Source organism: Mytilus edulis, chromosome 7 (assembly GCF_963676685.1).
Source record: "Mytilus edulis chromosome 7, xbMytEdul2.2, whole genome shotgun sequence".
In the NCBI taxonomy this organism is placed as follows: Eukaryota; Metazoa; Mollusca; class Bivalvia; order Mytilida; family Mytilidae; genus Mytilus; species Mytilus edulis.
In genome coordinates this window covers 57,666,352-57,683,508 of record NC_092350.1, presented here as the reverse complement: position 1 = coordinate 57,683,508, position 17,157 = coordinate 57,666,352, and the positions used below count along the sequence as shown (strand labels likewise).

Genomic DNA, 17,157 nt, shown 5'->3' with positions numbered 1-17,157 from the left:
TATATGAAAGAGGGGCAAACTATACCAGAGGGACAACGACATGGCTAAAATAGATAAAAGACAAACAGACAAATAATAGTACACCAGACACAACATTGGAAATTAACATATAAGCAACATGAACATCACCAAAAACTGAGGAGGATGTCAGATGCTTCGGACCAGTAATCAGATCCTGCTCAACATGTGGCACCCATCATGTTGCTAAAGTTATTACAAACCTGGTAAATAGTCTTAATTCAGTAGGTCACATTTGTAAAAAAGGAACAGATTGTAGTTACCACATAAGGATCATATCCAATATCATCTGTGCAATGGATATTCATAAGGGTCAACCAACTTGTGATGGCTTCATCCAAATTATCTAAGGAATGATTTCAACTTCACAATATGGAACTCTTGGTTTAAAAGCGCCCTTTGTTTGAGCAACACTCTAAGAAAATCATGATAGGAATTACAAGCACAGGAATATTGTATCAATTAGGAGATATGTACTCTGTATGCAGGCTTTGCTGGATTGTTGCTACATAGAAATAGAAAGTTGACAATGGGGACGCTGAAATCATCTCTTTTGTCGTAAAGTTTTGTTTTCAACTGACTCTCATTGTCAACTTTTGAGACAGACTAAACTGTATCTGTTTTATCCTTTATCTCTAGTTCTATGGGATAGTTCAACATAGTCACCAAATTTTGAATTATTTATTGAGAGAACATCATCTAGTTAGCCGAAAGTAAATTAAAAAAAGTTCCTGTATGAAGACCGCTTCATAAGAATAAAGGAACAAGTCCGCAGGAAATGGGGCACAATTGGTTCCCATAGAAATGCTGATAGTTTGTTGAAAAACACATCCTCAATATGTAATAAATATGTTGTCAATCAAGAAATCAAGCATCTTGATAATATATCAGTTTTAGATAATTTTTTATTTGATACATGTAGAGTTATTTTTTTACAAAGTAGGATTTATCCCTCCCTACGAAAAGATACTTGTATCTACATTGGTCATTATTTTTTTTACAAAACAAACCAATACAAACTCTATCAATTTGTCTTTTAGTTTGGAATGAGGGATACTTGTGTAAAGTGTAAAAAAGTTATATGTTTTAATACTAATGCAAGATGAAAGAGTCTTAGATTGTATGTACTCGAAAAGATCTTTGGTTTTTTATACGACCGCAAAATTTGAAAATTTTTTCGTTGTATATTGCTATCACGTTGGCGTTGTCGTCGTCGTCCGAATACTTTTAGTTTTCGCACTCTAACTTTAGTAAAAGTGAATGGAAATCTATGAAATTTTAACACAAGGTTTATGACCACATAAGAAAGGTTCGTATTGATTTTGGGAGTTTTGGTCCCAACATTTTAGGAATTAGGGGCCAAAAAGGGCCCAAATAAGCATTTTCTTGGTTTTCGCACTATAACTTTAGTTTAAGTTAATAGAAATCTATGAAATTTTGACACAAGGTTTATGACCACAAAAGAACGGTTGGGATTGATTTTGGGAGTTTTGGTTTCAACAGTTTAGGAATTAGGGGCCAAAAAAGGGCCCAAATAAGCATTATTCTTGGTTTTCGCACAATAACTTTAGTTTAAGTAAATAGAAATCAATGAAATTTAAACACAATGTTAATGACTACAAAAGGAAGGTTGGTATTGATTTTGGGAGTTTAGGTCCCAACAGTTTAGGAATTAGGGGCCAAAAAGGGACCCAAATAAGCATTTTTCTTGGTTTTCGCACCATAACGTTAGTATAAGTAAATAGAAATCTATGAAATTTAAACACAAGGTTTATGACCATAAAAGGAAGGTTGGGAGTTTTGGTCCCAACAGAATAAGGGGCCCAAAGGGTCCAAAATTAAACTTTGTTTGATTTCATCAAAATTGAATAATTGGGGTTCTTTGATATGCCGAATCTAACTGTCATGACTGTGTATGTAGATTCTTAACTTTTGGTCACTTTTGGTCCCGTTTTCAAATTGGTCTACATTAAGGTCCAAAGGGTCCAAAATTAAACTTAGTTTGATTTTGACAAAAAATGAATCAGTTAGGTTCTTTGATATGCTGAGTCTAAAAATGTACTCAGATTCTTGATTATTGGCCCAGTTTTCAAGTTGGTCCAAATCAGGGTCCAAAATTAAACTTTGTTTGATTTCATCAAAAATTGAATAAATGGGGTTCTTTGATATACCAAATCTAACTGTGTATGTAGATTCTTCATTTTTGGTCCTGTTTTCAAATTGGTCTACACTAAAGTCCAAAGGGTCCAAAATTAAACTTAGTCTGATTTTAACAAAAATTGAAATCTTGGGGTTCTTTGATATGCTGAATCCAAAAATGTACTTAGATTTTTTATTATGGGCCCAGTTTTCAAGTTGGTCCAAATCAGGATCTAAAATTATTATATTAGGTATTGTGCAATAGCAAGTCTTTTCAATTGCATAGTATTGCGCAATGGCAAGAAATATCTAATTGCACAATATTGTGAAATAGCAATTTTTTTTTAATTAGAGTTATCTTTCTTTGTCCAGAATAGTAAGCAAGAAATATCTAATTGCAAAATATTGTGCAATAGCAAGAATTTTTTTTAATTGGAGTTATCTTTCTTTGTCCAGAATCAACTTCAATCTTTGTTATATACAATATACAATGTATATTCACTTTTTACTACCAACTGATAAATTAAAATAATCTTTACCATTCAGTGATAACAAGCAGTTTTTTTACATCTTATTTCCTTATCTTATCTAAAATGTTTTTAGATAATGTATGTTGGACATTTGCCAGACATGACTATGATGTCATTTTCTATTTTTATTTGCCAATAACTTTATGTAAATAACTTCATTGGAAATTTGCCAATATAAAATGTTGCTGATGAAGTTTTTTTTATTGATTTATACAATAAACAATGTATATTCACTTTTACTACCAACCAATCTGTACCATTCAGTGATAACAAGCACTTTATTTTACATTTTAATATTTTATGATGTATTTAAAAGAGTAGTTATTATTGCAAACTCCATTAGAAATTTGAATTGATATCAGTTTTGGAAAAAGGGAAATGGGGATGTGAAAAAAGGGGGGGGGGTTAAATTTTTCTCATTTCAGATTTCATAAATAAAAAGAAAATTTCTTCAAACATTTTTTTGAGAGCATTAATATTCAACAGTATAGTGAATTGCTAAAAGGCAAAAACAAACTTTTAAGTTCATTAGACCACATTCATTCTGTGTCAGAAACCTATGCTGTGTCAACTATTTAATTTTAGATTTAAAAAGTTTGAAGAAGAAATCTTTAATTATAAAATTTGTAAAATCTTGACATTTGTTTTGTGTAAAAAAAAAAACCATGTAATGTCAAAAATTTGATCACAATCCAAATTCAGAGCTGTATCACGCTAGAATGTTTTGTCCATACTTGCCCAAACTGTTCAGGGTTCGACCACTGCGGTCGTATAAAGCTGCGCCCTGCGGAGCACCTGGTTTTAGTATCTACATCTGATTCATGCCACCTCTAGAAAAGACCCACAGTTTTTGTCATGGGAAAAAAATCTACATGTTATAGTACATAATAAAATTACTACGTGTAAGATAGAGCAAATGAAAAAAAAATTCCAAGTTGCCATCAGTAACATCATTTATTTTTGAAATCTTCAAAAAAACCTCATAGACAGTTAAGCTGACCACAAATTAACAAAGTTGTGTGCTTTCACTGTACTTAGTCTTGTTTAAAATGTAGGCCAAGGTTACCTAACTATATTGTGTTTCTTCTTCACTTCGAATGGTGTATCAACTAACAAGGTCCTGAATATGCCTGAAATATTTGCCACTGGATGTTAATCTAGCAACATTTATTATCAATCTACATGTATATGATATGCAGATACTCAAATTTAACATTCTTAGCTGTATCTAAAAACTAATGTTTGGGGGACGAATTGACTGTTCTCCCTAGCCTGCTACCTTCGCTGAGGTGATTGTTAAAATATTATGAAAAATTAATTGTGGGAGACTTTTTTTTATGCCAAACCTAAGGGCAGAATGTTTTTTTTTCTCGGTTTGTGCGTCTATTTGTTCATCCGTCTGTCTGTCCCGCTTCAGGTTAAAGTTTTTGGTTAAGTGCTAGGTCAAGGCACTTTTTGATGAAGTTGAAGTATAACTTTAACACTTGAAACTTAATAAGCAACACGACGGGTGCCACATGTGGAGCAGGATCTGCTTACCCTTCCGGAGCACCTGAGATCACCCCTAGTTTTTGGTGGGGTTCGTGTTGTTTATTCTTTAGTTTTCTATGTTGTGTCATGTGTACTATTGTTTTTCTGTTTGTCTTTTTCATTTTTAGCCATGGCGTTGTCAGTTTGTTTTAGATTTATGAGTTTGACTGTCCCTTTGGTATCTTTCGTCCCTCTTTTAGTACACATGTTCTTAATGATGTGATCTTTCTCAATTTATTAATTTTTCAAATTTGAGGATTGACCCCAAGGAGATGTGAATCGTCAAGCATACAAACAAAGAAATACATGTGCAGATAGTACAGTGCACGAAAGGGAAAAATTAGATTAGAAAAAGATTGAGTCTACAGTAAAAAAAAAACTGACTCCAAGAAGCTTAACTCATTTGGATATTCGAAGGTTCTAACAACACCATACTGACTGCACGAAACACCTCAGTATCCGAGTCCCTTTTTGAATATCAATACTTAAAAGATTTCTAATGCGTTTCGCAAACGTTTGACTACATTACACTTAAATTGAGGTGCAAGATTTCATATAAAAGTCTAACTTATACGTCGAAACCGGACCTAACAATGCCAGCAAAAGATAATACTCAGTGGTGGATCCAGAAGGGGGTGTAGAGGGCGTACGCCCCCTTTTTGTAAACTGATTAATCAGACAAGACTTCGAGAACTTTGCCATTTCCCGTGTATTTATTTTTTATGCGACAAGTCTTTACTTATAATGATCTTTTTTGCTGGTATTTACTGATTATGTCAAACTCATGTGATTCGCTATGGTGGAGTTGACCAGTTCGCCGTAAAAACGTTACTCAGTCGTTTCAGTTGAAACTCAAATTACAGTAACACATGGATAGACTGAGGATGACAATCATGACATGCATCTTCAAAGCAAAACAGGATTGAGCAAGAACATATTGACTTCTATTTCACAATTCCACGAGACAGAAAGTTATACTCTATTACACTTTCATGTTAAAAAGTTCCACAGCAATATTTTTTACCTACGGAAACATGTGTAACCCCAAACGCCCAAGCCTATTTTAACTAGAAATAACATGGCTGAATGATGATCCCCAAACAATAATCTTGTCCACTTTTTTGCTATTAGAAACGAAAATTTCCAACAGAAATATGTAGCATTGAATAAACATGATGAATAAAAAAAACGGGCGTATTTTTTGGGGGGCGGGGGTTTGCATGTGTGACTGGAATGTCTGTTTCGCCGAACTGATATATTAATTACTTTTTTCAAGACCAAACTGCATTTGGAACCCCTCACTTCCCTTAATTTTGTTGTGTGAAACATATCAACCAAACATTTGGATAAAAATTGCTTGTTTGTCTTTCTTAAATCGAGTCGGTCGTATTGTAAATTCCATCGAATAGCCCGGTGTATATCTGGTTTACAAGAAATCTGTGAGGTTATTCTAACTTAACATACAACAAACGAGAATTTTCCATGTCTATTTTTTACTGACAAGTCCCACATGTAATATAGCAGTACATAGCTTTGGATCATGCATACTATCATTTTATGATAAACAATTAATAGGGAGAATACAGCATCAAAAATGTCCAACCCTTACACTTTACAGCAACTATAAAATAAACATGCCAAAAAAGAATCGTTTAAAATGTGCATTTTACACTTATTTAATGTTTTTAGCCCCCAAAAGGTCCCAATTTTTTTTTTTAAATTTCGCCACCCCTTTCTAAAATCCTGTATCCGCCCCGGAGAACAGTCAACAAAACAGAAATCTAAAACTGAGAAATACACCACCAAAAACCGGGAGTGTTCAGGTGCTCCGGAAGAGTAAGACGATCCTGCTCCACAAGTGACACTCGTCGTGTTGCTCACATATCCATGGCCAAGTCTGTTGATAAATTTGATTTGGTAGGCCACATTTTTTGGAATAGAGAATCATGATTGAGGTTACAACTATTGGAACATATCCGTCGTCATTTGTGGAACAGATATTCCATTAGTAGACCATAACAGTTTCATGAGTTTGTCTCGCATCGACTTTTTCAGTTAAGAATCCGAGTTCAGATTTGTCTTAAAAGGTTAGAAATCAAACTCACAGAATTATCCACATGTGTGTGATCAGACTGGATTAGATTCAAAAGATGTTAATCTACATTACTTATTTGATAGCGTTTACAGTACACCTATTTGATACAGTCAGAAATTGACCCGTCAAACTTATGACTTTCTACTAATTTAAAAGGATCTCTTGTTGTTGAAATTTTTAGGTAGGTGTAAGATGAAATATTAGATAGGTCACAGTTCATGGGGGGTGGGGTGGGGGTGGGGGGGGGGGGGGGGTAGGACCTTTATCGGGACTCCGGGATCGGGTGTTTTTAAGCTCGGTATTACGGGATTGACCCTTTCGGGATCGAGGAATACTTTTTTCGAATTTCGGGATGTCGGGATTTAAATTTATTTAAATTCGGGACCTCGGGATTTCGTGTTTTTAAGCCCGGGATTTCGGCATCAGGACCCCTCCTACCTCCCCTCGTTAATGTTGCTAATATAAAGGTTTCGCTTATTTTCACAGATGCGATCTTAATTCAAAAAGTGTATCGGCAAAAAAAGGGGGAATATGTTATAGAGTCGATACATTTTGCTATATAACATGTGCCGAACGACTTTTTATTAAAATAATCTTTTTTTACGCTGTTTTAGAAATCAGAATTGTATTAGTGTGGAATTATTGCCTTCTCTTACTCAATTTGCCGTTGGTTTTTCCATTTGCAAAATCCATAACCGTGACATTTAGGAATCGCATATAAAACGCAGGTGACAGACTGAGTCATAACATATGTTTTCATTTTATTCACTCAATATTATTGAAGCGTATACAACTTTTAGGCAAGATGTAACTTATTATTTTGAATTGGCAACGAACCACGTACTATAGTTTAAACATAGACTTGTTTCTGAGATTCTTAATTTGGGGGGGGGGGGAAACCCAACGTGTTCCTTTGAGATAAAAAAAGAAGTAAAAATAATGTGTTTCTGATAAAATTGAAAACAAGAACAAAAAAGTTGAATTAACTAACTGATAAAACATGTTTTTATAAAAAAAATGGAAAATATAGTAGCCTGCCCTGAGCAACTTGAAACACAATATTCTCCCTACATTTGATGAATGACCGATAACTAATTCAGAATATAAAGTAAATACAATCTAGGATCTAAAGATGGGTTGATGTATCAATCTCAGCTTACATGCACTTGTCTTGGGAATGTACCCCAGGCTTAATTGATGGAAAATACTGAAAAGTATAGGGACATTATGACAATTTTCTGAATAAAAACTACTGATTCAATTGACGGTAAAATATTATTGATAAAAACAAGAACACATACAATCATAAGTGAACATTTTAAAGTAATATGAAGTTATATTAACTAAAATAAAAATCACAAAAATTGTACTAAAAAATAAGATATATATGCCATGATTCTTTCACCAAGCACCAGGGGCGGATGCAGGAATTTTCGAAAGGGGGGTGCTAACCCAGGGCAAAGGGGGGTGCAGGGGGGGGGGGTGCAAAACATATGTCCCGATACAAATGCATTGATCGGCAAAAATAAGGGGGGGGTGCGCACCCCCGGAACCCCCCCCCCCCCTGGATCCGCCACTGAAGCACCGTGAGCATTCCCAGTTTTACGACCTCCTCTTTCAGACGCAAGGTTAAAATGAATAAAAAGATCAAATCCCTCGGAATAGTATTATCATCAGGTATAGCAGAAATTTTAATTGGTAAGAGAACTTGCGTTTTGCCCTTATAAAAAATGTTTGGTTATATATAACTTTCTCTTGTTCTACAGACAGTTTATAGTTAGTATGAATAGTGCATTTACATAATATGTTAGAAACTGTAAGCTTTGTAATATTTGTACTGTTTGTTCTTTGTGAGGGCCTCAAGGTAGATTAGCGAAAGCTAATTGAGTCACCCTCTGTAAATAAAGTCATTACTTACTTACTTACTTACTTACCCTTTCTGTCTATTTTATTTTAAAGTTTTGTTTGGTCTTAATTTGTATCGCAGCCTTATTTACTTCCGGTTATGATTTCCCGCTTTATTTTTATTTTTTGATGACGACGGGTAACTTCTATTTAATTTTATTAGATTAATAATATTTTGTTCAATCTTATTTGTGATGATATTTTTGCAAATGGAATATGTCATTTCAGTTATCAAATGTTCAGTTTAAAAGACCAGACGATGCACTGGGATAACTAGACACTGACATCTCTCAACTGATAAAATGACTGATTTGTGGTAACTTTCAGTTTAGCAACAGACAGTAACGAGAACGACTGAGTACGAGTAGTCGTAATCACTTTTAGATACACCATGTAATACGTGTAACAAGAAAAGATTAAAATTAGTTCGTCCCGATCTGTATTATATTGAAGTCTGCCTGTAGTGATTCACAGATCTATGACTTTTGTTATTTATTTTGTTATCCAAATCCACAGTTATAAACAAACACAAAAAACAAAACACAACATTTGAAACTACTTAGCAAGACAAACTCCAGAAAAACAGAGAATCTAAGGATGGGTAAGCAGGTGTAGCTGTGGATTTATTACAATTTTATTCATTGGAGGGTGGGTCTTTTGGGATCATATTTATGTTAAAATTGATCATTGAAAAACGTCTCCCAGGGGCGTAGCTGCCGTTAGGCACTTTAGGCAGGTGCCTACACATATTTTTTTCACAAATATTTTTTGTTATTTAAAAAAATAATAAACAACGTTATCTGTAGATGAAAGCCGGTGAAGTTGTCAAAACTCTTTAATTATCGAATGTCATGTGTACACTAGTCTCTCGTCCTTAGACTAGTGAATGGAATATTGGATAGAATTGAATTTTAATTAGTTGTTGTTAGTTTTCAACTAGCTTTCCACTTTGTCTTCACCCGACTTGCCAATGTTGGTCGTCTGTTTGGCTGTGCAGGATGTATAAATACGCAGTCACGTTTGGTCAGAATAGGGACATTTAATCCGATGCCTAGTTGTAGAGAGAATGCAACTCTTTGAGGAATTCGTAGTTGTTCTACTGAAAGGCAAAATTTCTGCTCCTATCCAATAATCCCTCTTTTTCCAATGCATGGCATTTTTAAATTTCCAGACCTTCGTCCTGGACCACACCTATTACAGGACCTAGCTCCAAGTGTTATTTATTGTAAATAAAAATTTCAACGGTCCTGAACTTGCATAAATATTTGACACTGGATGTAAAGAAATCAATCAATCAACTGGTTTCCTGTAATTTTGAGTACTCAAATCTGCGTGTAATGGCCACAATTATTCAAAATTCCTAAGCAGGTAGGGATTTTACAGTAGAGGATATAAAGATTACGAATTTCTTGAATTTTGTTAGGCATTGACTATGTCTGTATATGTTTGTGTGGCTAGGGTGAAGGTTTAAAATTCAAAAGATTGATGGTTGATGTCTAGCCAAAAGGATAGTTCTATTAGTGTTAACGTTCCTTTTTTTTTTTAATGAAGGATCGTCAATATGTACTATAATAATTTAAGTTAAACGTATATATCAATCAGAACGGAATAGATATGATAATACCAAACAGGGTGTACTGCTTAATTAAAGGGATACGCTGATTTACGCTGGGCAATGCATTTTGTAAATATTTTTTTTATATTACGGATTGTACTGCGTTATTTAATTCACCAGTCAGATGTTATGGTACATTATTCATAATTCTTCGAACTTTTCATCATGTATATAATAATTATCATGATTAAATAACCAGTAAATTTAATATTTTTGTACATCAAATTTTGCAGCTAAAACGCTGAAAACCGTTTTCCGTCGGGGGGCTTCGCCCCCCTGAACCCTCTACGCCCTGGACCTGCTGGGGGCCTTAAGCGGTCCCCACACCCCCTGCCGATTGGTGCCTACAGTTGACTGAATACCTAGCTACGCCCCTGTCTCCAGATTCATCACTTTCTGGATTACATTGTGTGTGTTATTAAAATAAAATATTCATAATTAGTAATCATTTCAAGTATCCTCGATTTTATAGAACAGATAAAAGAAGAAAAAATATATTTGTGGTGTCCATGGGGGCCTGCGAGTTCAGAAAGTGGGGTGTTAAAGACTCTTCCTTTCTGTTTTCTTTAGATATTTGGACTCTAAATCTTCTGATTTGTTGAATTAATACCTTAAATATAACATTTAAATCACATTTATAACGATAAAAGACAAAACAATAAACTTTTCGGGTGTTCGATGGTGAACCACAGGCACTAGACGTTCTGTCAATAGCATGAAAATATTGGCAATGGGAAGAAAATAGTGTCCATATTGGCAATGGGAAGAAAATAGTGTCCATATTGGCAATGGGAAGAAAATAGTGTCCATATATATTATATATATGGACACTATTTTCTTCCCATTGCCAATATTTTCATGCTATTGACAGAACGTCTAGTGCCTGTGGGTGAACCTACCGTTCATTGGATACCAATTTTTGTGGTTTTCGTGGGTACAGGCCGGCTAGGTGAATCAAGAATTTAAATGTGCAACAAAATATCAATTCTTTTAAAATTGTATCCAGACATTGGCAGAACCACAAAATAACATATCCATGAAAATGCAAGGTTCCTGCAATCAATGAAAATTGGTACACACAAAAATAAATAAATCGATAGTATAAAGTCTCAATAGTATAAAGTAGTGTTAATGTTTAACATAAGAAATTTCATTATTTTTAAAGAAAAAAATTTAAATGAAGGAGACACTGAATACTCCAAGACTAATAATTTTCATTACGTTCAGTGTGAGCCTGGGCTCCGTGTTGAAGACCGTACCTTGACCTATAATGGTTTACTTTCATAAATTGGTACTTGGATTGAGAGTTGTCTCATTGGCACTCATACCACATCTTCCTATATCTAATTAAAACTACATTTTACATCTTTATATTATTTGTAGTTTGAAGTGAAGAGTGTTAGAGAACACATGTACAGGTACCGTAATGAGGGCAATATATTAAACTTTATGATATTATAGTACAAGGAAGAATCGAGGTGACATTTCTACATGTACATTGAATTTCTCGTTTGTCAGACTTTCAAACAATATAAGATTATTTACAATGTTATTTCAGAGATGCAAATAGTTTTTTTTCCCAGTCAGACATTGGGGCCTACAGGGTACCAAGTTTTGCCAGACCCATCACATTGCCAGACCTATATTTTCACTCAAAATAATCTGTGTTTGTAATATAATATAAAAAAAACTAAAAAGGCAGCCCCCCTCCCCCTTTTCCATTTTACACACCTCTAGATGTAGAGTATAAAAATATTGTCACTTTCATCCCAAGAAATTCTTAATTTTTCATGAATAAATGTAAGCAGTTAAAAAAAATGAAATTCTTATTGTCTATAAATAACAATGAAATGTAACTGTTTCCAGTTGAGGGGTTTCCCAAATTTTCCCACCAAAAAGCACATGGCTTTCAACAATTGTAAACAAAGCATTCAATTTGTGATCATGGATTACAGCTTTAATTAATTGAATTTGGATATAGATATTCAACTTAAGGTACAGTCAAGCAATGTTTTTACTTTTTTCACTTTTTTGTAGATTAAAACTAATTTGAAAGAAAAGTTTAGAAAATAAAATAATCTTTGACATCAAAACAACAGACCATATCTGAAATATATTGTGAATATTCAGTGACCCATATATTTTTTTAACTCTGCTACGGAGGTCATAGTTACATCATTTTTCAAACCAATGGTGTGTATTCTCTGTTACAACTAATCAACTAGTACTGCGTTTGATATAAATATTTCAATAAATTAACGATGTCAAACATACAATTTCAAAACTGAATTTCTGCAAAAGGTTTACTTTTTATTTGATAAGGAAGGATATTTGGACGTTATGTCAGGCTATAATATTTATCATTAAAACAGTTTGAACTCCCGATTTCTATTATGTAATCGAAGCCTTGAATGTTGTTCTATCTAATCATGCAACATGGTTGTAAAATCACAATTTTATAAACAAAATAATCTGTCGGGACCAAAGGGGAATTAGGTTTTGGCTGACCCAAGCAGACTAAAATATTGCTGGTCATCAGGTCCTGCACAGCAACGAGTTTTGCCAGACCTTCAGAAATTCTGCCCCTTAGGTCTGACAGGTCCGACGATAAGTTGCATCTCTGTTATTTTTTATTATTTTCCAGGCCCACAGTGCAACTAAGAACAGAATAAAATGAACAAGAAACCTTCAAGTCAAAATGGAGTCCCACCATCTAAGAAAGCAAGGTATTTTTAAGATTTTTTATGGCAAGCAAACAGTACATCTGTTGACTAATTCTTAATACTGCATCAAGTACAGACATATTGTGAACATATTATACATACCTTTTTTTGGGAGAAGACATTACTAAGTTGTAAAACTTGTGTCTTAACCATTTGTCATTTTGGACAATAAAATATGTTTAAACTACATCAAACAATGTCTAACAAAGATCTGCAATCAACTCTAAATTTTATTTTAAAGCGAACAAAAAGATTAGGCTCATTGTTTAATGCCTTACGGTGACCTACAGTTGTTAATTTCTGTGTCATTTGGTCAATTGTGGAGAGTTGTCTCATTGGCAATCATACCACATCTTTTTTAAATGTACAAATTTAACTTTTACACATTTACACATAAACCACACGTACATTTTTGTACATACCAGTGTCCTATAGCTAGCCTAAAACAGAGGGAGAAGCATTCCTCTGCCTGTTCTGTGCACACATTTGTCCAAAAGTTCTCCCAATGCGTTTTTGATTCTTGAGGAAAATAATTACTTTTCAGTGCAAAGGAAATTACTACCAAAAATACTATTAATTCATCACAAATGCATAAAACTATTCAGTTATTTAATTTGTTTTCAATATACATGATCAAGTTGGGATTCTCAGAAATTAGACAATGCTAAAGTGTCCTTCATTTTTTTTAACTGTGCCCCTTCGACCTTACATTCTTGCTAGAACACTGTTAATTTCCTTGATCATAACAAAGCGGTATAAATAAACAACAGTATTTTTGGGGGTATTAAAAAATGCCACAGTATGTGAACATGGTGAAAGCTAGCATAGACTAAAAAGACTTTTGTACCTAAATAAGGCTTTTAGTTTTCTTGTTTGAATTGTTTTATATTTGTCATTTTGGGTCCATTTATAGATGACTATATGGTGTGGGTTTTGCTCATTGTTGGAGGCCATACAGTGGCCTATATTTGTTACTTTCTAAAATAAAATAAAAAATGAGTGTTTCCTATTACCCTATCCTCCCTATTTTTTTAAGCTAAAAAATAGCCTATACTAAAGTTTGTTTTGACAATTTTCAATAAGAGCTGTTAAAAGTCCCTCCAATAGACTAAAGATAAAAATTAATATGGTAAAACAAAAAAATCCCTATTTACCTACATGTACCCTTTTTATGCCCTACCTACGATAGTAGAGGGACATTATGTTTTCTGGTCTGTGTGTCCGTTCGTCCGTCCGTCTGTCTAGCTTCAGGTTAAAGTTTTTGGTCAAGGTAGTTTTTGATGAAGTTGAAGTCCAATCAACTTGAAACTTAGTATACATGTTCCCTTTGATAAGATCATTCTAATTTTAATGCCAAATTAGAGAATTTATTCCAATTTCACGGTCCAGTAAACATAGAAAATGATAGTGCGAGTGGGGCATTCGTGTACTGAGGACACATTCTTGTTTTAAGCTAAAAAATAGCCCATCCTAAAGTTTGTTTTGACAATTTTCAATAAGCGCTGTTAAAAGTCAGAATGTCCCTCCAATAGACTCAAGGTAAAAATAAATCCCTAATTACCTACATGTACCCTTTTTTCAAAGATGTAATAGGAAACACACATATTATTTGTTTGGCCTTATTGACAGTCATACCACATCTTCTTTACATATAATATGAAAATCATAACAGTTTAAAGAAAATGTGTATATTTACAGATATAATTTTGATGATGAAGAAGATCCATCAGCATTTGAAGAAGAACTGGCCATGCTGGATGAAATGGAAAGTGAAACACATCAGGATACAGATGGTATTCATATTTGAAATTTTGGTGTACATGTCATGTGTACTACAATACTTATATGTCAAAAATGTTTAATAAATGGATGTAAAAATTCCATAACTGACAAATACCTGTAAATTATCATCTGTAACAGATACATGTAGAAATTTCATAACCATGATAACTGACAGATACTATAGAAATTTCATAACCGAAAAGAAATACATGTGCTTCTCCAAACATACTAGAGAAGAAAAAAAGGTTCAGTAGTTATGAAAATAATGTTATTTTCTTTATAAAACCTTTAATTAGTTTAAATGAGGGGACAACGTACTGACTTTAAAAGTGCTTGTTTAAATATGACAAAAAAATCATTATAGTAGGTAGAGTAAGTGGAAACACTTGTAAAATTTTTTGATGTCTTAATACAATTTGCATATATTTTGTTTATTAAAGGTGGAATGGGACCGCAAGATGCAGAAGCATGTGCTAAATGGAAACGCCCACCACCACCTGATTTGAATATTCAAAAGGATAAGGTGGTCTTTCAGCAGATTGATGTGGATCATTATATAGGTAATATATAATTACATACTTAAAATTCAGAAATTATTGCGATGTTTTCATTATTGCGAAAAATGAAACAGGAATATAAATGCAATAGTTTAAATTCAAATTTTGCAATGTTTTATATGAATTAAACAGGATTTTTCTCAACAAGCAAAAATTAGAATTGCATTTTTGTCTAAAATGACAAAATCACAGTAATCAATGCATGCAATAATATCTGAATTTACCTTATATGTCAAGAGATTGTAAGATATTTTGGTATATTTGTTCCCCTGGTTGGAAACAGATGATCAATTACTTCTTTTGCATCACAAGCTTTGCCAAAAAACATACATCAGCTACAAGATTTTGTTTTTTCCTCCTGTTCAACCCTTTCATTCTGTGCGTCACATTTTCCTGTTAAGTTGTCTGTATGATCACACGTGCATGAATTAGTGTTGAAAAAGGTTGCCAGGGGACATGGTTGTGTGTACAGATGTCCGTTGAAACATCGATGAAATATATTACATATCTTGTGGTCAAACCGATACGTGTCATAATTATCGTTGGGACACTCAAATATGCAATCTAAAACAAAACATAAAAATAAAAGTACTCTTTATCAAATTTAGGAATATAACTGTTTTCTTAAACACTCTATAAGTATGCATTGCTACACTTTAAGTCTTAATACCGGAAATAATTATTGCACAGTCTGCCCCATGTCATCATAATGAAAAGTTTATGTTTATTACCTCAGAAAAAACGTACCCATTTTAACATAACATTCACTGAAATTCAGTACCTATAATTATGTAAATATTTAAGAAAGAATGACCTATACTTATATACAATATTTAAAATATGACCCATGTTTATATTAGCACTAACTCATCATCACTGATAATTCATAAATATAGTTTCATATATGAATTGACATCGTTTGGCGCACATATATTTGATCATAATAGCATATTTATATATGATAGGTAGATCATACCCCAAATCAATATACAGTTATCCGCCGTAAATGCATTTTAATATAGGATGTCATTAAAAAGGAGGGTCATTTTTATATAAAATCTCGCAAAATTATGACCCATATTTTTGGCACATCCCCGTATACCCAATAATAAACATACTTATTGCATGAAAATGCATTCAGAAGTTTTACAAAACTTGTCATAGTCCTCATCATTTAACATAATTATTTAATAAATGCATAATGATAGTAACATGAATTTAAAAGAAAAGAAAGTCTGGACTTAAACCTTATTTTCAAGGACACAGTTATCCTCCTTTGGTTTTAGTTTTCTATGAATATTTAGTCCCTAGTAGTGTGAACAGTGTAAAAAAAATTACACACTTTCCCTGTTTATTTTTTGATACTTTACTCATGAAATATATAGTAAGGGGAAATTACATGCTTATAAAATATTGGTGCTGAAACTTTATGTTAAAAATCTTGGAAATCCTTTTGGAATGACAAATTGAAATGCAATCTTGACGGACTTTTAAAAATTCTCTGTAAATTGAATTTGTGATTTATTTTAAATTAGATGTTTGACATTTTATGTTTTTCAGGAAAACACATGCCTAAGATGCCAGGAGCATCCAGTGGACCTGTGCCTATAGTCAGAATGTTTGGGGTCACAGAGAATGGAAACAGTGTGTTAGCGCACATTCATGGCTTCGCTCCATATTTCTTTGTTCCAGCACAAACTGGCTTTAAAGCAGAGAGTTGTAATGCATTTAGGGTATTTAATAATTTTTTAATAATAATCACCAAATCAAAATGAAACCAAGTGAACCACAAATTTAAATGTTTAATGAAGTTCATATTTATTATTGAATTCTATGCAGACTTTGCAATTCATTTTGCAATTTGCAAAACAAAGAAATCAAAATATCCACAAAAGATAGAAGTTACCTTCAATCCCCAAATATTGGTATCCACAAAAATAGATTACTGTAAATTCAGAAATTAATGCTAGGTTTTTATTATTGCAAAAAATGCGAGAGAGTTGTAAACGCAATAATTTAAACTATTTTATATGGATCAAACAGGATTTTTCTCAAAATCGTAAAATTTAAAATCGCAATTAGGTCTAAAATGACAGAATTGCAATAATAAATGCACGCAATAATTTATGAATTTACAGTAATCAACAGTATATAGAAGTCTGCATATACCAGTATATATCTTTTACTACAGAACTATGGGTTTTCTCAATTTCTTCTTTAAAGAAATCTTACTTAGTTTGCATGGTCTTATTTCTCTGCCCAG

General features: G+C 33.2%; 1 protein-coding gene across 2 annotated transcripts in view; it reads left to right on the top strand.

Moving 5' to 3' along the window:
* Positions 1-8,298: 8,298 nt before the first annotated feature.
* The window catches only part of LOC139481881 (DNA polymerase delta catalytic subunit-like), a 44,818-nt gene continuing 35,959 nt past the window's right edge, over positions 8,299-17,157 (top strand). The window contains exons 1-5 of one of the 2 annotated variants that reach the window (XM_071265398.1): positions 8,299-8,356; positions 12,477-12,558; positions 14,254-14,348; positions 14,778-14,897; positions 16,455-16,627. In XM_071265398.1, the coding sequence (XP_071121499.1) occupies positions 12,506-12,558; positions 14,254-14,348; positions 14,778-14,897; positions 16,455-16,627 (441 nt within the window). In that variant the 5' untranslated portion in view covers positions 8,299-8,356; positions 12,477-12,505. Of the gene's footprint in view, positions 8,357-11,217; positions 11,251-12,476; positions 12,559-14,253; positions 14,349-14,777; positions 14,898-16,454; positions 16,628-17,157 lie in introns of those variants that run through there. The other variant, XM_071265399.1, reaches the window with a different exon arrangement.